Genomic DNA, 21089 nt, shown 5'->3' on the forward strand with positions numbered 1-21089 from the left:
CATTTTTTAAAAGGCAACTAATTTGATTTAACTTGAACTTGGACCTCTATTGTACTCTGTATGCGTCTGTTCGTACAAAACTCAATTAGAATTGAAATATTGACATGCCCACTGACAACACTATTTTTTTGGAGATAAAATCTTGTTTACCCCAACCACACCCACTCTGCTATGATTGGCCAAGCGTGGAGGTTTGTCACTGCACGTCACCAATCCCGGAAGTCTATAAACAAAGCGGAGTATGATTACAGCTGGCTGGAGGAGGAGCCAAGGCACTTTCTGTGACTGCCCTTCACACTTGCCGTGCTGCCCTGAAAAATGTACCCGTGTTTATGGCAACAACTTGCTGTGACCGCCCTTGGCTTTTCATTTGTTAATGAATACTGGCAGTATTATTTTGTCGAATGAACATAATAAAATAGTCCTGACTTGACTGTTATTTCAAATTTTCAACCGTTCAATATTTAACGGTAAAAGGTAAACAACAGCCATTTGGAAGCTTGTGTCAAAGGTAAACTGACGACGGAAACAGCCGAGCAGTTCTGAGTGATACACTCGCTACATCAGGGTCTCCAAGAAGGTTATGTGTCCGGTGAATTTTGGTCAGGCAGCGAACTTTAAAAATGCCGAGCAAGGAAAGGGTGAAAAAAAGGAAAGACGAGAATTACAGGCTGTTGGGAAAAAATGTAGCAAAATACACAACTTTTTAGGTAAGTTTATTTCATTGTTTAAATGCAGTGTTGAAAGTATTTAGTGGTTCGTTTGACCTCGAAACTCCTAAACCTGTCGATGTTGTTTATGTGCGTTTATTTTGATTTGTGGCTGTCAGCGACCAAGAGTGTAACATACATGGATTTGTATACTTTTTGTAAACATTGAATACAAGCCACTAATGAAAACGATAATATTGATAGAACGACAGATTAACCAAATCTCAACTCGTTTTACTTCTACATATAATCCAGTTGTTTATTATCATGTTCTTCTTCTTCTTTAAGGCAACACTTTGACTTGACCTTAAAAAGTTTAAATTCGAAGCCTGAACAATTATTATGTCATAATGGACTATCCTCTCGTAACCACTCGTTCACCGAGATTTCAGATGGGGGAGAACTTTACAAAGTAAAATCTCTATAATGAGGGATTTACTGCATCTTGGAGAGGATAACTTAACATTTGCAACCTGCCAGTATGTCAGGAAAGTTAGGTTTTCACATTAGTTGCCCTTTAAGGGGGGGCCACACCAAACGTGATTTAATCTCCACAGATTACATTGACAGCAAATAGTCAGTATAAAGAGTCTCAAATTTAACCCTTGTTTCAGGAGTGCCTGTGATGACAGTCTGTTGCTAGCGCTCACAACAACTGGACAATAGTCAATTGTTAAGACAACAACAAAAGTCTTCAAGAAACAGCCCTAAAACAATGCAGGGGAGTCAAAGGTTGAAGGTTGCAGACGTGACACTGTTAAGTGTCTCTGGTGAGAAACATGTATGCAGTTAACTGTGACAATAACACGGATGTTCTTTCCCAGAAAACAGTTCAATTTCAAGTCACAGGTTCTAGTTGACACGGTCTGGTCAGGGAGGTGGATTTAAAGGTCATCTGCGAGGTCACCGGAGAAACAACAAACATGGGCGTTTTTCTAGGGACTATTTTATAAATAAATGCCGTTAAAAAAAAACTAAAGTAACAATAACCCACACGTTTCATGGCTTCATTGAATCTCGTCCACTGAATTGTGTTATCTAGCAGCAAACAGCCACTGGTTGCTGTAAAGTTCTGTCCCAGTGGTTCGTGACCAGAACAACACGGAGCTGCAGAAGATCTTCTCAGGTCAAGCAATGGTTGCCTAGAAGTATTGACAGATGACAGCCTTCGCATCAACAAACAGGCCCGAATATATCACGAGCACGATTATAGAAGTGTTCTGTGCACAATTCACGGGGATTCCTTGATAAAAACACGGATTTAAATGTCACCTTGTATCCTCTATAATGGAGGGAAATACGTGGAAGACGTAAGACGCGCGATTTCTAGCAGCGTGATGGACGAGATGTGTCGTGTGTGAGGAGGTTATTGTTGTTGTTGTTGTTGTTGTTGTTGTGTGTTCCTTACCCATCACGTAAATCGTAGCAAAGTTTCATGAACAGAGGTTGTCTGTGGTTCTCTCCGTCAGTTACACCTGCTGCTCCAGTTTAGCGCCAGGATGTAGGCTGCTCCCTCGCTCCATCCATCCCCGCGACGTCCTCCAAATTCCCGGGCTACGACTAGTTCCTGACGGTGCTTTGGCGGTTCAGCAGACGCGCCGCGGAAACAAAGGTTTAAATCCCGGGTCACAGGCGACGAGGCGGGAGTCCCGGAGCTGCAGGTCCACGCTGGCTGTCGAGTCTCTTGTTGAATACCCGGAGTGTGGCAGCGAGCAGGGCCGAGGAGACGCGTCAGTGCCGCTGATGCTTCTTAAAGGGGCCGTCTGCTGTGACGGACGCCTGGCAGACAACACGCGGGGACTAGAACCTGTTATGATACCACCGCCCTGCGGCTGTGAAGCGTATACAGAATTAATAATAAATGTTTTTTACACTCGTTTAATGAACATGGAAGATATGTGTTGTATTCATTAATCAATACCAATAAAACCAAAATATGTTTAAAAGTTATTTTTAATTTCATCTTTTTTAGATGTTACATTTTCCAAATAATAGTAAGTGAGAATGTCAGACTGAAAAATACAAAAAATAAAAATACAAAATCGTGAGGATGAAAAACGAAAATGACTGTTAAAGATACAAGCTGAACATTTATAATAATAAATATAATACAATTGTGAAATTGTGTTGAAAGTGTTGAAAGTTTTATTGTTGCTCACTGGACTAACAACAGCAGTGCTTAAACAACACACCTTTTTCATTTTCTTTTTTTTCTTTCATCACTAATTTTAAGATTTGATTTGAGACATTATTATGCTATAGTTTTGACGAGGTCAATATTTAAATGTGTGTGATACATTATGCTATACACTCTGTAAAATCTTTTAATTTTTCTAATTTGTATTTTTGAATATTTTAATTCAGTGTACCATCCATCTTTTGGTATTGTAAATACATTGTTTATTTTAGACTTCAGTAAATTCAACATCTTTTTCAATTATTTGCAGATGACCTTGTTTTTGTTGCGTTTGAATTCAAATTAAACCTAATTTAGAGCCATAAAAATCAACGTATAATATTCTCTAGACTTTGTGATGAAGGGACATTTGTCAGCTATATGTTGTTCACGTGCCTTCAGTTTACTGCTGTATCATTGTGTTTGCTCAAATGTGTCATTGTTAAATAAAATGATACTTTGCATGTTAGCATTACAAAACTAGTATTCAGTTGTTCAGCTCACCATTCCATCAGATGCTGATGTGCTGTCCAGTCCAGAAGGTAAACCAAGTTGTTGGAAGGAGATGCTCGAGGATCTCCTCTGTTGTTTCCATCAGAGCTGAAGTGGAGCAGCTCACATTTGTTTAAGCAAATTAGTTTTATGTATGCAGTGTTGAAGTGTGGAAGGCTTGACGTCTGTGATAAAGCTACTTGTTTGTTATTTGGAGGTTGAACAGAAATAAAGAAATGATTCATAATCTTATGATAAACAGCAACAGTGTGTTACTTAGGGAATCAGAGTATACATTTTAATGTAAATGTAAATGAGCTGATAAAAGAGTGTGTGTCGTGAATGTTGGAAGATTTAGAGCATCTGTGGGTCTTGTATAATTTCGTCCGCTGATGCAGAACCTGGTCCAGGATCCAAGTGAGTGATGACGCAGGGAGCACTGAGAGTCGTCAGCAGTGGTTGCACAACAAACAGGGACTAATGCTTTTGGACAGGATTCCCCCCAGTCCCTCTCCACACACACCAACACACACACACGCTGTTCATGACTTCCAGCAAATGTCCTGCCGTTGAGAATTCCCAAATCCTTGCCCTGTGCTCCACTTGCAATCCGACGTTTTAATCACACACCAGCAGTTGTGTGGAAGGTTGCACAACATTGTTCTTCTTATGCAACTGACGGCTCGATGTTGGGGGCCACGAAGAGGAGGAAGAGGAGGATGAAGATTACAGTGTGAAGATGCATCATCATCCTCTGATGTTGAGTTAACAACTTTCTGAAGCCTCCTGGGATTTCCTCACTCACGCGTGGCTCACTCTGCCCCCTGGTGGCCACTCACGCTTCTCGCAAGCTTGACGGTCGACTGGGCTGGACTTCAACAAAGACAAATACCCTGAAACTAAAGTAAGTAAGGATGTAAGTAAGTAGACATTTCCGGTGTCTCCTGTGTCCACATTTTATTCCAACTGGGATGAGACACCCGTGGCAGGTGCGAATCGCTCTGACTTTTAGCCATGTTTAACCCCTACAAAACGACATCATATGATCACCTTCTCCCGTCGACCTCCAGCAATTCCTCCCCTCTTTAGTCTTGCAATACAGTAGTCTTAGCTCAACACGTGTGTGTTTCAATCTAATGACCGCCAGAGGGCACTATTGGGCCCCTCATGAGGTTATTTTGACCCATGGATTCATTCATGGAAATTAAATCAGTGACGTTACTCATTCATTCGTGCTTATCTCTACGTGTTTTATGAATTAGAAATAATTGACTATCCAAAGAAGACTACAAATAAAAACTTACTTACTTCTTACTTACTATTTGGACTTCCCGGATAAAAGGCCACCATTCAACCAGCAGAGGACTCTATTCTACAATATTCTTCTGATATATCAATGACCCGTGTACAGAGTTGTCCGAGAGAAAGTTTTTTTTATACACATTCAACTTGGTATTAATTAAATTATAGTTTATAAATACTATATAGTGCATATATTTATCATAACAAACTTGACAATGAGCAACAACATTTGCGTCACATGAACGTGTGTAATGTTAACAGAAACATCAAGTTCACGTGAGATGAAGAACAAAACTTACAAATGAAGTTTTTACATCCTCAGTTTCTGTCGCCAGGGCAACCGACCTCCCACCAGTTCAGGGTAAACGGACTCCATCTTCTCATCTTTCACTGACCTGGACTCAGGCAACACTCATCAAGACTCACTTTGCTCACATAACCCTTAGCTAAATGCTGTCTTAGGTCATCAATAATATGTATGCTTTTAAAACGAATTGTATTTTCGACTCTATTGTTTTTGTTATTCCTTTACTTTTTTACTAGTAGTTCTATGTTATTATTATAGAAAGATAAACTGTATTGATCCCTCTGGTCTCCTTCTGGAAATTGTTTTGTTATTATTATTAAAATGTTATTATGATCATAGTAGAATAAAAATTGTATGAAGCCTTTTTGCAATTGCAAAAAATATGTGTAAATATTTTTCTTATTCTTTTGGTAAGATAGTAAGTAAATAATTATTATTTGTGAAGGGCCTTTCTCAGACCAGGTTATATGATATTTGTAAATTAATATAATAGATGTAATATATAGTAAGTATTTTCTCCATTTTTTTTATTAAGATTAATTTAGATGTATTATTTATCAATATTCTATACATTTTTGTTGATGCAGAGTTAAATAATGTTATTTAACTGAATTGATACATATGTAAGTAAGTAAGTAAGTAAGTCATTTTTATGTATATAGCGCTTTTCCAGACCAGGGTCACAAAGCGCTTAAACAATCAAAACAATATTCAATAAAGTATATATTTTAAAGATCAAGATAACACTGATAACACAACAGGAGCTCCAGAAAATCAAGGAAAGGCCTGAACAAATAGAAACGTCTTAAGATGTTTCTTAAAGGAGTCAGTAGACTCTATCAAGCGCAAAGAGGGAGGAAGATTGTTCCAAAGCTTAGGATATATGTATTAATATATTGTTTGATATTTTCCGGCCATATTATCACAAAACTGGCAATAAAAGATATTCATTCTGATTCAGATCTGTCATTTTTAATATCTAAATATAAATAAAAATGTCCTGTATTAGTTGATATTCCTCCAAAAATCAATAATGTATTATTATGTAACGCAGAGACATACATATGTTCTGTTGTGAAACTTAAACATATTTTTAAGATTTAACGTTTCATTAACAGTCAAAGATTTTTGAGACACAACTTTTAAAAAATCATCATTTAATATCACAATCTCTTAATTCTTCTCTCCAGTGTTTTAAAACAATAAAAAATAAATATACATTATGTTACAAAAACATTTCCAGTGTCTGGCTTTAAAAAAAAGATTTACAAACAGCAGGGATAAAAACACTGAAGAAAGTCTGGCGGCAGAAAGGCATCATGGGATATCGAGTTGGCTTCATTGTGCTTCTCTGGGCAAACTCATCTGCTGCTGCAGCCGTTCACGTGTCTAAGGCCTCGATCCAGGATGGAATAGATAATATCTACATAGTTACATGGACGTCAGGTCTCCCAAAGGTCCGAGGGCATAGAGAGAGAGAGTTCTACATTCAGGAAGATTCTTCATGGTCTGACTCGCCGTCCTGATTCCTCGTACAGTTTTGGCACAATCCCTTTTTTTTTCTCAACGATTCTGGGCAGTTCGAACGTCTGCATCGGTAATACTGCTCTCCACAGAGAGAAGGAAGTTGTCTGCCTCAAAGCGGCAGGCTGGTCTGGGTTTTCCTGGCGGGTCAGATGGAAGTCTCGTTACTGCCGCTGTTAGTGAAGAGAGGACGAGGACAAGACATGCAGGAGATTTTAATGATAGTTGTCATGCAGGGTTAAGGTCAAACATGCGCAATTAAAACCCCCCCCCCTCCCAATGACCTGTTGGTTGTCTGGTCCAACTATTTAACCAGCCTTTGAGCCTACTACCATTGACCTGCATTACTCAGATACTAAGGTATTGAAAAAGCCAAAAATCATGACCAATGCTATAATAATATATAATAGTGGTCACATTTGGACACATCAAATGAGGGAACATGCTTTTGAGTTAGTAAGCTGCTTATCACAACAAACATTTACGTTTTTACGAGAAAATTCGTACATCATAATCTACTTACTCTGAGTCCGACTCGTTGCCTCCATTCACAGTTCCTGACTTCAAGTGCATTGCTACTCCACCATTGGTGTCCCGGTAGATCACGGCTGGTGGCGGGCCAGCTTGGGGTGTCGGCCGCGGTGCCACCGGGGGTTTGAACGTACTGTTGGCTTGGTTGCCGGGGCGGCCGCCGTCATTGTGCGCTAGCGATTGCGGCGGCGAAGAGGAGGTCATGATGTTGACTGACGGGTGCGGGGAGGAGGTGCTGATGTTGTTGATGGGCGGAGGCGATGTGATGGTGGGGGAGCTGTAGTCGCTTAGCTTCTCCCTCAAGCGGTTCTTCATGTTCTTGTCGTTTAATGGTGGAGGGTAGCTAATCTTGTTCTTAAGGATTCCTACGACAGACAGGAAGCTCTTGTCATTCCCCTGAACGAGATACAACCATCAACGCCACACTCACCCTTCCTCTGCTCAGGATGGTGGTTGCTGTTTGGTGTCCCTGACGCCGTCGAGTCTTTAACCGGCGTTTGCCTGTCTCGATCGAGTGATGCCGCTCTGTCCGACTCCCCTGTGTGGTTGAGCTTGTTATCTGCGTGCAGTTCAACGTTGACTTTGGTTTCCACTCGCAGCCGTTCCATGCCGCCAGGGTCCTCGCTATCACTTGCTGTAGTAGCATCTGTTGGCCAGTAGGGCCTGACGTGATTGGAAACCGATTCCACTAATGGAAACACAACATTATAGTCTGTTTTGAAGTTCATTCTTTTATTTTTTGTAACATCTATTTATAGTCCATCTTAATTCAAGATTTGATTCAACATTATAATACTATAATCCTTTTATTGTTTGGATTTGTGCAGCACATTTATATTTATTATATACATCTGTGAAAGCATTTTAACTTTAATAGGAATATTACATTTATTAATATTTTCCATAGAGCCTATATTTTCAACAGTCAGTATACATTAACGCTAAATATATGTTTCCTTCAAGGGGGTGTTTGATGCTATCGCAGAATTAACAATCCTACCTTTAGGCGTGCTGTGGATCGGCTGTCTCTCGTTGTTCCACTTGGGTTTGATGTCGATGTCGTCGTCCTCACTGTCCGAGGAGTGCGAAGACGCGTACGATGAGCTGTGATCGTCCACCGACAGCTCGCTGTCTGAGTCAGAGTCTAAACAAAACATTAAAATGTTAAAACCCAAATGAGATTTCTTCACCTTCCAACATACCATCTGCTTTGGTGCCGTTGCGATGGAATAGGGGTCCGTCTAGATCTGTGTGCCCTTTGGCAGTTCCTGACGAGCCTCCGGGCTTCAGGCCTGAGTCCTCCCTGCACATAGATAGAGACGGGAAGAGGAAGGAAGGGTGGGAAAGGGAAAGCAGAGGTTGAGATAAAACCTAGGGTTTAATTTCTGTGAGACAACAGATGGATGTGTCACCACAGTCGGGAAATACATCTGTATCATTATTAGACGTCAGTTGTATAAAGAGTCCCACAGTCATTTGAATAAAGAGTCCCGCAGTCAGTTGTAGAAAGAGTCCCACAATCAGTTGTGGAATGAGTCCCACAGTCAGTTGTACAAAGAATCCCGCAGTCAGTTGTAGAAAGAGTCCCGCAGTCAGTTGTACAAAAAGTCCCACAGTCATTTGTAGAAAGAGTCCGACAATCAGTTGTAGAAAGAGTCCCACAATAAAATGTAGAAAGAGTCCTTGAGTCAATTGTAGAAGAGTCCCACAGTCAGTTGTACACAGAGTCCCAAAATCATTGTAGAAAGAGTCCCACAAAATTTTTTAGAAAGAGTCCTTGAGTCAATTGTAGAAGAGTCCCACAGTCAGTTGTACACAGAGTCCCAAAACCATTGTAGAAAGAGTCCCACAATCAGTTGTAGAATGAGTCCCAAAGTCAGTTGTACAAAGAGACCCACGGTCAGTTGTACAAAGAGACCCACAGTCAGTTGTAGAAAGAGTCCCACAATAAAATGTAGAAAGAGTCCCACAGTCAGTTGTAGAAAGAGTCCCACAGTCAGTTGTAGAAAGAGTCCCACAGTCAGTTGTAGAAAGAGTCCCACAATAAAATGTAGAAAGAGTCCCACAGTCAGTTGTAGAAAGAGTCCCACAGTCAGTTGTAGAAAGAGTCCCACAGTCAGTTGTAGAAAGAGTCCCAAATTTGGTTGTATAAGAAGCACTATTAAAACACTCTATTTTACGTAGAAAAAGCTCAAAATGAAGATGTTGTTTAGTGTCTGTAGGGACTGTGTAATAAGCCAAGCACCAGCAGAACACAAACTCATGCCACCACAGTATGATACAGTTCCATGCTACTATAAATGAACACAACATCATGCCAGTGCCACCAGTGCCTTTGTCAGGCATCAGGCATGCACTGGTGACAACTAGCACGTATAAAAGACACACAACCACACAGCAGTAGCAGCAGCATGCAGGGGTTAGCATGGGGTACCTGAGAGTGTATGCCAGGTAGCTGCTGCGACTCTTGGCTGACCTGATGGTGCTTTCCAGGGACACCGTGGACTCGCCGATGCCAGAGCGGTACAGCGGGCCATCCTCTGTGTACGTATTGTTGCAGTTGAGGGAGCGCTGAGGATAAACAGTAGCTAAGGTCAGCGAAGGTCAACCAGAGAAGACGTCATGGTTTGTTGAAAACTCACTGTGAGCAGGGACGCCCGTGTCGTGCCTGTCTCATCCGGCATTGTCTTTTTTCCTGTAAAGATGTTCTTCAAGTTCTTCCTCACATCCTTGTTGAAGATGATGTGGAAGAAGAAGATGAAGACTCCCTGAACAGAAGAAAAAGAAGCTGCAGTGAGGATTTGAACAACACTAGAAAGTGTCAGTGTGTGTGTGTGTGTGTGTGTGTTACCTGCAGACAGCTGAAGATGGCAAATAGGTAGTGGAAGGTCATCACGTTGCTGTTGACTGCCATCAGACCAAGCAGCCAGGTGGCGCTGATGAGCAGCAGAAGGAGGAAGGCCATACGCAACGCTGGACTGAAAAATATAAAGACAGAATGGAACAATTAAACCCTGATTTGGCTTTTTATGCCCGGCACTTGAGAGGTAGAGGACACCCTGGACAGGACTCCAATCCATTTCTGGACAACCACTCACACTCACAGATATAGAGTAAAAGAAGTAATTAAATACATTTTACCCAAAATGACTATAATAAAAAATATATATATAATTGTTGTTTTATTTTTTGTTACTAATTGATTTTTTTCCTGCCAATAATGTTGAGTATGTCATAAAATGAAAAAAAAGAAACTCACATAGCTCCCGATTTCTCCATTGCCTTTTGCCGGCGACCGCAGGAAGCTTTAGCAGCCAGAATGAAGATCACAATGTTCACCTTGAGTGGAAGAAAATGAATTATCTGGTTATCAAACCCTGTATTTAATGCAATTATTTAGTTGAATTGTAAGTTTTAACACATAAGAGAAGTTCTTTTCTGAGAAGTATTTTTATGCATAGACCAGCTTATTGGTGTACACACCAGGACGACGACAAAAATGGGTCCAGCGAAGCTCCAGATGAGTGTATCATGGACAGACAGCCAGCAGAAATCTGGGTTCCCATAACCTTGAGGATCAAGACCAACCGCCAAACCTGGTGATGTATAGAAAGAAAATTGAACACATTCACAATAAAAACAGTTATTAATGACACATCTTAATTGACTCCAAACCTTGGATAATAAACATGTGTCTCACCAGTGATAATGGCGGGGATCCCCCAGCCTATGGCGTAGTAGAACCTCATGTGTCCGTGGTTGATGTTTCTTATCTCGGTCAACATGCGGTATATGTGCAGACCCTCCACGAACATCCAGGCGAAGGTGCACATGTAGAAGTAGTGCAGGAGGATGGCGATGACGGTGCACACAAACTGATGGAGGAAAGAACCAACAATCAGTTTCACCGTCTCACTTCATGGTGCTTCTTGATCTGCTGCGCTCAGCTGTAGAAGAATGTGTCCCGGAATGTTCAGACTGTATTTCGCTGGTTCTGTTTCATGAGTAAGGAGATCAGAGGGAAGCGGAGACTATTTTGACACAGTTGTAAATCTTCCCACAGATGGCCTGCAGCACTTGCCGGGAGAATTCCACAGATCCAACACGCACATGAGAGGTGAGACTCGAGCAGGGGTTCAAAAGCTCAGGTCAAGTTGAATGTAAATTGCCTTTTAAAAATCTTGGGCCGTAATTTACGAATCACATCAATCACAGCCCATATTCTTCAGTTTAAACACGTTACACATGCGTATCTGTTATGATACCCACCCTAACTTTATGACGATCCCAATAAATGACATTTAAACTGTCTATTACTGAAAGTTGCTTCACGGTCCAGATCTGTGACCATGTTGGTCATTGTCTCTTCCAACCTTTATTACAATTACATATTTATATGAAAATATTCACAATAACAATTCAAACTATTTTGATTATTATCATGATTAATAATTAAAGTTTTTAATAGGACAAATATATTCAAGTAACATTTTTAGAAATACAATATATGCAAATTGTCCTTTTAAAATAAACTGAAACTGAAACTGATTACAGTTAAGTCAAATTTGGATCAATATATATATATTTTTTATAAATAGTGTAGAAGTAAAACCACAACTCTCCCATAGGTGTCAGCACTTTAACAAAATATAATTGATATGAATATTATAATGATTTTCACAACCTTTCTAATTATGACAAGTCACACCAAAAACCCTTCTAAGGTCTGCATTAGAAATAAGGATCAATGGACGTGTCAAGTAGAAATTATTGTCTCTTGCTTTTAGCCTGCAATGTTACGCAAACAAGTAACGTCACGACATGTAGTGAATGAGACAGAGGTTTAACAGTGTGCTAATGTCAACATCCAAGAAACACTGTGCAGCATTTATTACCTCATGTTATGTCTTCGAATGGATTACAATTCAAAGATCTGACTCATGCATCAGAGAGGGATGGAAGTGTAAACCAAATAGACAAATAGTGTCATTGAAAGAATGATGGTGAATAAATATGACTCTTATTTGCTGACACTTCTTAAACGAAGAGATTAACTGTCACGTTACAGCCAAACGTTTGAAGAACCGTAGACAAGCATGACGTTTGTTAAGTAAAACCAATAACAAGTTTGTTTTTTGAGTGCTTTGCCTTGCTAGCGTTTTTTGTTTTGTGTTATCGTGCACAACAATTACTAGCTGTGACTAGAGCGACATTGCTAATAGGCTAGCAGTGGTAGATCGTTGGCTGGTGACAGTGGCTAGCATGAGCTACGTCATTAGTGATGTCACTGCTAGGTAATAAAAAGCTACATTATTATACGATAGAATTTCATTGTGAAGTAACTACACATATTATTGATGTAACATCTTGATGAATTTTAAAACTCTTTTTTCATCACTACAAAATCTGGGTTCTGATTGGTTATCACTCCATGACTTGTCGTTGAAGTTCAGATTTTTTCAACTTGAGCGCTTTTTAATAGTTTTAGTTAACTATTTTCCTATAGTTTAACGAGAATGAAATATTGTTGACAGATCTGTTAATCCACCATTAGCCCTTGGGAACAAATGATCTGATTCTGGGACATCAAAATTTCTAAAATCTCACCGGATTTTCTGTCTGGTTGATTCCCAGCAGGAAGACGAGCTCGGAGAAGAGCAGCGCCGCCACCAGGTTCCTGTGGATGACGTGCAGGTTGGAGCTGAGTCTCCGCAACAGGCACAGCAAGATGAATGTGAGGAGAAGGAGGAAGAGGGAGACGGACACGGTTGCATAGGTGACTATTTTCAGAGGCAAAACGTCGTTGTGCTGCAGGAAGACAATCACTGTTAGAAGTCTGAGCGAGGCCACATGGTCCAGGCTTCAAGTCTACCTCTCTTTTGGAGATGTCCATGAGCACGGCGAAACTGGTCATGTGGTTGCACTGACAGGTGATGTGAGTGATGTTCCTGTGAAGCACCTCGCAGCCTTTGGAGGACCAGCCGCCCGTCCCTCCAATCCTGGAGACAATGAATAAAACTGATTTAGTATCCGAACATCAATCCCAGATAAACCAGGCTACATACGCGAGCGAATGGTTCCAGAACACGCAGACGGGTTTGGTTCTTTCCTTGGTCTCCAGCAGTCTGTACTCCAGGGTGATGGGTGGGTCCAGGATGTCGGGAAGGGGAGGACCCTCGCTGTGCACTGTGGCACTGACGATTGCAGAGTTGATGACCGGGCGGTTTGGAACTCTAGAAAAGACAACAACACCGAGACATTGGTCGACTGTAAGTAGACTTTGTCTCCAAGATAGCTGAATTAGTAAAAAATTAAATGAAATTAAAAACGTCAGACGACAGAAGTGAAAAGTAAGTTAATCTCATCTGGACACTCTGCTTTCCTCCCAAGTTAAATGAAGACATGTGTCTAAAACTTCTTCTCAAACCTCCAGGTGCTACTTACGACCGGGACCAGGTGTACCATGTGTGAGTAGAATATGTTGAATGCATATTGAAGTCAGCTTGTCCGTCTGGAAGTTGTTACTCGCATGACACTTGCACGTTTATGCTGTTAATGTTCAGGTGGTTCAGGTGGTACAGCTTACACAAAAAATGTGTTGACTGACTTCAGAGTGTAAGTAAACTGCATATGTCAAGTTATATACTAAATTAAACTTGCCTAAGTCAATCTTTAGACAAACTAAATCCAACAAATCCTTCCTCTACGTGTTTTCCTTGGACTGCCTCCAAAAACATTCTTATTCTGACAACCATTCACATTGAAGATGAAATATGAAGAATTAATTCCAGTCTCCCTCAGAACTATGATTCACGGACACAACATTAAGTCGGAGAGAGGGTTCAGACAGAGTGTGGTCATGTTTCTTTCCAAGATAATATTTCATACTTTGAGTCGGCGCTCGCCTTTACACTTCACAGTGCTGCCCGAATACATACCGCAGGCTCCTTCTGTCGGGGTCGTATCTCTCTGGCAGCAGGTCGCCGAGGGTTTTGTACACGATAACGACAGCAACTGGCATGTGAGCTACTTGTTCAAGATGGCGCCGCTTCCTGTCTGCCAGCGTTTGACCCTCAGGTGGTGGAGGATCAGTCTGAGCTGCGGGAGTTAATGTCGGTTCTGCTGTGAAGCAACAGAGAAAATCAGTAACATGCCGAAGATTATGTTGTAAGACATGCTTGCTCAAGAACCTTTGTTGCCCGGGGGTCGTATGTTAAACTCAGGGAAGTGGACGGATGACCCGAGGGCTTTCGGATATTCCTCGTGGATGTCTTGAAAGTGTGGGAATGAAGCTCTTTCAGGGTCTGACACGTCCAGATAGTCCACAGTTATGACTAGAACAGAAAAGTACTACATTAAAAAGTATCAGATTAATGCACCTGAACACAAAATCCCCTCATTCTCTAAAGATATGTTTCCAAGCAGTTCTAATCAAAGATAAACCGACATTTCAACAAAAAAAAGACTTAATAAAAGAGACCTTATCGAAGAAAATACTTCCAAAAACTGTCTGAATTGCAGGATTCCATAAAAAGACATTGATAAAGCTACACAAATACTGACTATTGATATATGAATATCAATGAAAACCCCTAGAAAAAGAACCCCTTGGTTTTTCACTTTACTAAACAGATAAATGTACGTATGAAAACCTTGAGAAGGAAAAGTTACCTTACTCCGGATAAGTGCATAAAGACGAAGAAAGAAAAAGATTGATAAAAAGAACATTGGGATATTAATCAAAATAACAGGAAAAAAAAAAACATAGTAACAACAGGAAAATTGGAAATAAAAATATAAACCAATAAGGGAATAAAAAAACTAGAACAGAACAGGGAAACAAAACATCTAGATAATGAAAAACCTTCTTACATATAAGAATATCAAATAAACATGAGATTCCTGTTAATCAATCTCTATTATTTCAAGGATATTCGACTCATACTGTGACTTACTCATGTTTTCTGTTACAATGGTAAATGGCTTCAGATAGGTCTTCCTAACGTTCTGTGCGAGCGTGTTGGCATACTCCTCGAAATTGTGAAGCAGATGTGCCGTGCCCCCGCCCGTCTTCTGGATCTGCTCCCAGTGCTCCTTCATTTTTGGATCTAGAATCGCACTTCCAGCTCTCACCAGGTTCTGGAGAAATACGTAATTAAACCAAAATCCAGCAGATTCCAAAAATACAATCAACTGGCATTCACCTCATTAAATTCAGCATCTTTCATAGCGCTGAGGTCAAATCCTGTGCGACTACTCTCGTAGGCCAGCACATGGTTAAGCAGCTGTGCCGCGGTCTTCACATCGTTGCCATAGTACCGAGTGGTGCTGTTGGTGGCGCTGTGAAGCAAACGCACAATGTTCTTGGAGCGCTCACTGTCCATTCGAGAATTGTTGCGGTGCAGTTCTTCATTCTGAAGAGGGGCAGAGGAGGCAGATATGTGATAAAAGGTAGTCATTCTAGGGATTAAGCTGCAGGTGTTAGGTTCATGTTCTCAACACAATAGCCCATAACGTTCTCACCAGTTTCTTGAGTGGAGCAAAGCTTGCAGTGGTGCAGTTGAAGAGTTCCGGAGACAGCCAACCTTTATCATTGCTGCAGTGGCGAATAGCTGTGCCTGTCATGATCATAATGACCATAAGAATTAGCGCCAAACATTTAGTGTAAAACAGTTTCAAAATGATACCTATAGATCCTTTGGGACAGTTCATGGCAGCAGGACGTCCAAATTTGGTCTTGGGCCACCAGATTCCAGAATCAAAAGCTTTAGGACAGTTTTCATAAACCACTGTTAAAGGGAAAAAAAGGAGGTTATTAAAATGTATATTGTTTAAGTCATATTTCATTGTCTAAAATGTAGACTCTACTCTCTCTGACTCTCACTCCTAGATCAATTCCATGTTTCCCATGGACTTTGAGCCATTGCAAGTCCGAGCACGTCCTAGGACTGTGTGAAGATTCATACAAGGTCAAAACACAGAGAACTTTCTTTGTGTTGTCTGTCGTCCATTCATCACAACTGCATTGTGTGTCTTCTGTGGCTTCGCCAAAGAGTGTGACTTGCCTCTTCTGCTCGACTGGACACTGACAAAGACATGAAGTCAGCTCCACTGTAGAACCAGTGGACGCGAGCTGCATCGATTCATATGTGGGGCGCTTTTGTATACAACCCACTCAAATGATCATCAAATCCCCGTCAATATAAAGTTCTTTGTTGTGTCGCTGCCACGGCAACTGGTACTGACAGATTGTAGACTTTAGACTTTAGACTTTTACTCCAAGATTGATAGTTTTTAGGATTACCTTCACATCCTGTCGAAGTGACTTCAGCAAACGGGTTATCACAACGGTTGCACTGGCGCCCAATGACTCCACCTTTGCAGGGGCACTGCCCGGTGGTCGGGTCACAGGTTCGGGACTCGGAGCCCACTGAGAAGCATTCACAGGGGTAGCAAGTGTCCTCCCCTTCAGGTCGGTAGTGATTATCCTTCAGGACAAGACGTCACAAGTCAAGTAACTTGATGAATGAATAACCTCTATAAGTGTTTACCTTGCAGCGACATTCACCCGTGGTCTTATTACAGTCTCTATGGAAGCCCTGACTGGTGGGGCAGTTGCACGGTCCACACACAGGGCTGCCCCACCAACCCTGAGGACATGGCTTCTCTACTCTGTGGAGAGAAACAACGACGTTTAGATAGCAGGAAGCAACTCTGGAAAAACATGGCAGGCGGTCATAATGTTATGGCTGAATGATGCATGTGCCTTTTGAACCATTACAGAGCCATTATAGAACTAAAAGAAGCTAATCAAGCATTATAGACACACTGTAACCTCATTCATAACTAGGGATAATTTTAAAAGATGTTAAGTTACATTTTTTTTTTCTTTCTGTTATATGATGTAATACTATTTAACCATAAATAGCACCACAACTCAACAGTACACACCTTCTTGTCTCTGACAATAATCTACACTTAGTTTTAAGCAACTTTCTTTTGCCATTGTTTAAGTATAAGCCAATGGTTCCTCAGATTTAAGCGTCAACATCGAGCAGATAACTGAGTGTTTGAGTAAATCATCGTTATCTAAAAAACACTTCCTCGATCCCTTCGAGACAACAATGAAGCGCAACAACTTCAACGCTAAAATCTGAATGTCTAATCTCCTATCTGAGATTGTGTGATGCCAAGTGGCTACAGAGACTAAACATCTTTTGAGGATCTGTCAGGCGTGAAGAGGAAATCCCACATCCTCCAGCAGACAGGAAATGATGCAAGCTTAAGAATCAAAGTTTGTATTCAACTCCTGTCTTCCCCCCAAATACACACTTCTGTCCCTGACTAATAACATGGATATATGTTGGTTGCGTTGAACCATTATACCACAGTATGGTTAGAAATTGAGAAGATACAATCTTTAAATCTGGACAATCTAAAACCTGCCTTTCAAGATCAACATTTAGCTCCAAACAAAATCATACACAGCTCAGCTGATATACCGATATATAGCACAACTTTATACCTTTCCTTGTTAACAAGCCTTCTCACCATAAATGTTATTTTTTGCTGCCCCATTTTGCTAGAGACACCACTATGCTTAAGAACCAGGGGGAACTGGTTTTAAATGCCTTTTCAATCAGCATGCTATCGCGGCTCATTTTTTGGAACAACTTTATTACGATTTTTCCTTGAAACTGATCCAAATGAGAAATAAATTGTGCTCACCATAACACACAAACTTAAGTACCAAACTGCTGAGGTAAGGGAAAAATATGCTGAAATACAAAACAATCACTTTGCACTATTTTAAGTACTTGTGGTACTTTCACAACCAGTTGAGATGAGTATCTGAATTAGCTTAAACCACTCACTTGTTTTCACAGTACTGGCCGTAATAGTTGTGTCCACATTCGCATGTGTATCCATGAGAGGAGCTGGGTTTACGTACGCAGGAAGACACATGTTCGCAAGGGTTGAGTGTACAAGCATCCACGCACTCTCTTCCAAAATAACCTGTAAGGTCAGATGAAGAGTTTAACAAACGATACTTCAGGGATGCTGACAGACCTCGAGCCTTACCAGGGTCGCAGACGCAAGTGTGGGTCGACCAGTCGTCGCTACAATGGCTGTTCTCGGGACATATGTTGGAATCACATGGGTCCGCCACGTCACATCCCTCCTCCACTCTGATCTTCAACCCTTGTGCCATATTCACGTTGGCCACATTTGAAGATGTCTCTCCCATGCGAACACCCTAAAAAGTTATACGAATATTTTTATTGTGTGACCTTTTCAAGAGCATTGCCATGTAACAACTGCAGTACTGACCTGTATGCATCCGACAAACCCTCTTTTGACCTGGTTCCCCTTACCAGGCAAACCTCCCACGTAAAGAGTCTTCAGCTTTAATCCTGGAAGGTCATTACCGATCTCCACAGACTTCTAAAAAACAAATACAATCACATAGTAAAAATTGAAATATTAATTGTATAATAAATAAAGAATATAATAATATAAATAATACGATCAATTAAAACATTTAAAATGTAGTTTCCTGGCTCATACCTTGTACATGCCGTAGTCCAGTGATACGGCTGCAATGTATTGGATATCCTTCCCTTCTTTGATGCTTTTCAATTCAACAAGTAGGTGGTGCCACTCTCCGTCATTGACCCGAACTTGGGGAAAGCTGAGTGTTGCTACCAACTGTTGTTGGATCGAGACCTCCATGCGAAACTGTTGCTCACTCACCTGATCAACAGAGGAGATAATTCTAACATGGATGCTTTCACTAGTTTAAAGAATACTTTTCTGTTCTCTCTGTGGTTGAGCTTGAAAAACTTATCCTATCCTAAGGGAAGCTTTACTTACCATCAGGTTGATGGTTGAGGAGGGACCGGCAATGGCTTGCATCAAGGTACCAGTGGGTCGCCTTGTCCGGAACATTAGACCCAAATACCATGGTATGGCAACTGTTACATCAGGCTCACTCCAAGAGATTAGCGCCTGCCCGTCGAAGAACTGTGGCGATGGCATCACTAAACACATGGAAGGAAAATTGAAAGGCTGTTTAGGGTGAGAAAGTGTGTAAAAGGGAGATTCCTAGATTTGTTATGTAATCCTCTTTTAAAATATGACTCAAACAGATAATTACAATTTCATGTAAATGGATTGCCACACCTCTTACTCATACACACAAACTCAACTTTAATACGAACAGTAGGGGTGACAATATGTTGTAAAAATAATGCTTGTGTTGACATAGAAGCACCAACAAATACTTGCACACTGCAGCATTCTGATCTTTCATTGCAACTTACAGTCAGTGCTTCCTGCCGTGTAATCTACCACATATACTCTCAATGATCAGCAACAACAACACACACACACTTACACACACACACACGCTGTAATTAGGAGACAAAGGACATATTTGTTCCTGGTTTTAGTCTTACTGCTTTGAGAAGATTAGGCTTCCTTAAGAACAACTACAGATACTCAAGATATTTGAGCAACAAGATCAAACACTATTCATTAAGAATGTTTTAGCAGGATAAAGTTAAGAACACTAGGCACATAAAAAACTTCTGGGTGATTATGTATACTTAACATTTTTAAGCTCAAATTGCATTCAATCCCAACAAACACACTAAAACTCTGCCAACTCTTAAAAAGGAACATGATAATATATTTCTTTATGAAAATTAACCAAAAAGTTAAAAGTAAAAAGTTACCCAGAAACAAACAAATACTTGGGTACTATCCAATAGTTTATTTATATGCGTCTTACTACATAGAGGTGACATGAACAACAAGTCAAATTACGTTTTGACATCTGTGACTCATCACTAACGTATGAAAAACAAATTTAACTGGGAGAATTGAGAATTGGGTGAACAGCCTGCAAGTTGAGAGGATGTCCAATGGTGATTTGGAAACTGAGATCCAGGTATGGCAAGATAAGTTACAGGATGAAGTATCAAACTGGTGGACAGATAAACAACCACAAAGAGAAATTGAGACCAGGTAGGGGATCTGGGGTTTGAAACTCCCTTTCTACCATAGACCGTTTCAACTGACAAGAGCATTGATCTAGAATCCAAAGGACCCTAAGTTTAGCCTGGACCAATTCTAATGTCTAAGGGATTGCCAAGAATTGAATGCATCGTCATCCTAGGACAACCTCTCTTAAGTGAAATACAGTTAACAAAATAAGTCGTTTCAGATATTTTCTTTGATTTTGTCACACAAACACATTTGTGGATATTGGTGATGTTTGAAGAATTTAATAACCTAATCATCTATTGCACCAATCCTTCCGGAAAAATGGTCAGGAAGATTCTGAACCATTATTCCAGCCATCAATCGGAACTTCAAGTGAAATTTTGAAATACCGAATACATGACGGGACTTCCAGGGCTGTCGTTGACGAACACAGTCAAAACACAGATAAAGTTTCTAGCTTTGTGAAGCCTCAAACCAAAAGTGTCAACAAGCAACAAATCAGCCAAAACCATCGCTGTGATCCCAGGCCCAGTTAAGATACAAGATCTGGGACCTGGCATGGACTCAGGGGGCTACCTAGAAGAAGAGAAATCTTTGCGATTGTCTGGGAAATTTCCCCTGCAGGAAGAATAGTACTCATCTCTTTTCAGGTGGAACTTGAGATGGGATGAGTAAAGGAAAAACATGAGCTTCTGAGACTTTCATGTGTCTTTGTGTGTGATGGATTTCTTTTAATTTGCAATACGGACGGAAGTCGTAGTTCAATGTTTCCTTCTGACTGCATCATGACATAAAAACTTGGACCTGTTTGATATCATCGAGTCATAATATTATCTCTTCATCGCAGTCTCTGGAGTCACCTCCACCATTGGCCTTGTCAGAACTAGGATTTCATAATCCACCTGTTTTAGTTTTTTATGGCCCCTGTTTACATTGCATTGCCTCTGCCCACAGTTTAAAAATGAAGTCATTAGTGCATACTTGCGATACCAATGCTTGCTTCCTGTTAATAGTGTGAGTGTTTTCTTAATCAGCTGAA

The 21089-nt window shown here is 40.7% G+C and overlaps 2 protein-coding genes across 7 annotated transcripts in view; both read right to left on the reverse strand.

Annotated features, from left to right (window-relative positions):
• gramd4a (GRAM domain containing 4a) overlaps window positions 1-2396 on the reverse strand; it is a 36689-nt gene extending 34293 nt beyond the window's left edge. The window contains exon 1 of one of the 2 annotated variants that reach the window (XM_087787830.1): window positions 2119-2396. In XM_087787830.1, the coding sequence (XP_087643956.1) occupies window positions 2119-2147 (29 nt within the window). In that variant the 5' untranslated portion in view covers window positions 2148-2396. The remainder of the gene's footprint in view (window positions 1-2118) is intronic. The other variant, XM_087787831.1, reaches the window with a different exon arrangement.
• A 3751-nt stretch (window positions 2397-6147) lies between these two features.
• The window catches only part of celsr1a (cadherin EGF LAG seven-pass G-type receptor 1a), a 55759-nt gene continuing 40817 nt past the window's right edge, over window positions 6148-21089 (reverse strand). For 2 of the 5 annotated variants that reach the window (XM_087787843.1, XM_087787839.1), the window contains 27 exons: window positions 18917-19083; window positions 18611-18796; window positions 18374-18487; window positions 18125-18299; window positions 17917-18058; window positions 16594-16714; window positions 16347-16530; window positions 15730-15831; window positions 15566-15660; window positions 15247-15456; window positions 14998-15181; window positions 14233-14376; window positions 13981-14164; window positions 13108-13275; window positions 12915-13041; window positions 12650-12850; window positions 10743-10917; window positions 10526-10638; window positions 10302-10381; window positions 9894-10020; window positions 9685-9810; window positions 9477-9613; window positions 8245-8345; window positions 8043-8186; window positions 7473-7730; window positions 7035-7407; window positions 6148-6651 (listed from right to left, as the gene is read on the reverse strand). In XM_087787843.1, coding sequence (XP_087643969.1) covers window positions 6624-6651; window positions 7035-7407; window positions 7473-7730; window positions 8043-8186; window positions 8245-8345; window positions 9477-9613; window positions 9685-9810; window positions 9894-10020; window positions 10302-10381; window positions 10526-10638; window positions 10743-10917; window positions 12650-12850; window positions 12915-13041; window positions 13108-13275; window positions 13981-14164; window positions 14233-14376; window positions 14998-15181; window positions 15247-15456; window positions 15566-15660; window positions 15730-15831; window positions 16347-16530; window positions 16594-16714; window positions 17917-18058; window positions 18125-18299; window positions 18374-18487; window positions 18611-18796; window positions 18917-19083 — 4166 coding nt within the window. In that variant the 3' untranslated portion in view covers window positions 6148-6623. Of the gene's footprint in view, window positions 6685-7034; window positions 7408-7472; window positions 7731-8042; window positions 8187-8244; window positions 8346-9476; window positions 9614-9684; window positions 9811-9893; window positions 10021-10301; window positions 10382-10525; window positions 10639-10742; window positions 10918-12649; window positions 12851-12914; window positions 13042-13107; window positions 13276-13980; window positions 14165-14232; window positions 14377-14997; window positions 15182-15246; window positions 15457-15565; window positions 15661-15729; window positions 15832-16346; window positions 16531-16593; window positions 16715-17916; window positions 18059-18124; window positions 18300-18373; window positions 18488-18610; window positions 18797-18916; window positions 19084-21089 lie in introns of all 5 variants that reach the window. The other 3 variants (XM_087787841.1, XM_087787842.1, XM_087787840.1) reach the window with 3 other exon arrangements.

Source organism: Callionymus lyra, chromosome 3 (assembly GCF_982586985.1).
Source record: "Callionymus lyra chromosome 3, fCalLyr1.hap1.1, whole genome shotgun sequence".
In the NCBI taxonomy this organism is placed as follows: Eukaryota; Metazoa; Chordata; class Actinopteri; order Syngnathiformes; family Callionymidae; genus Callionymus; species Callionymus lyra.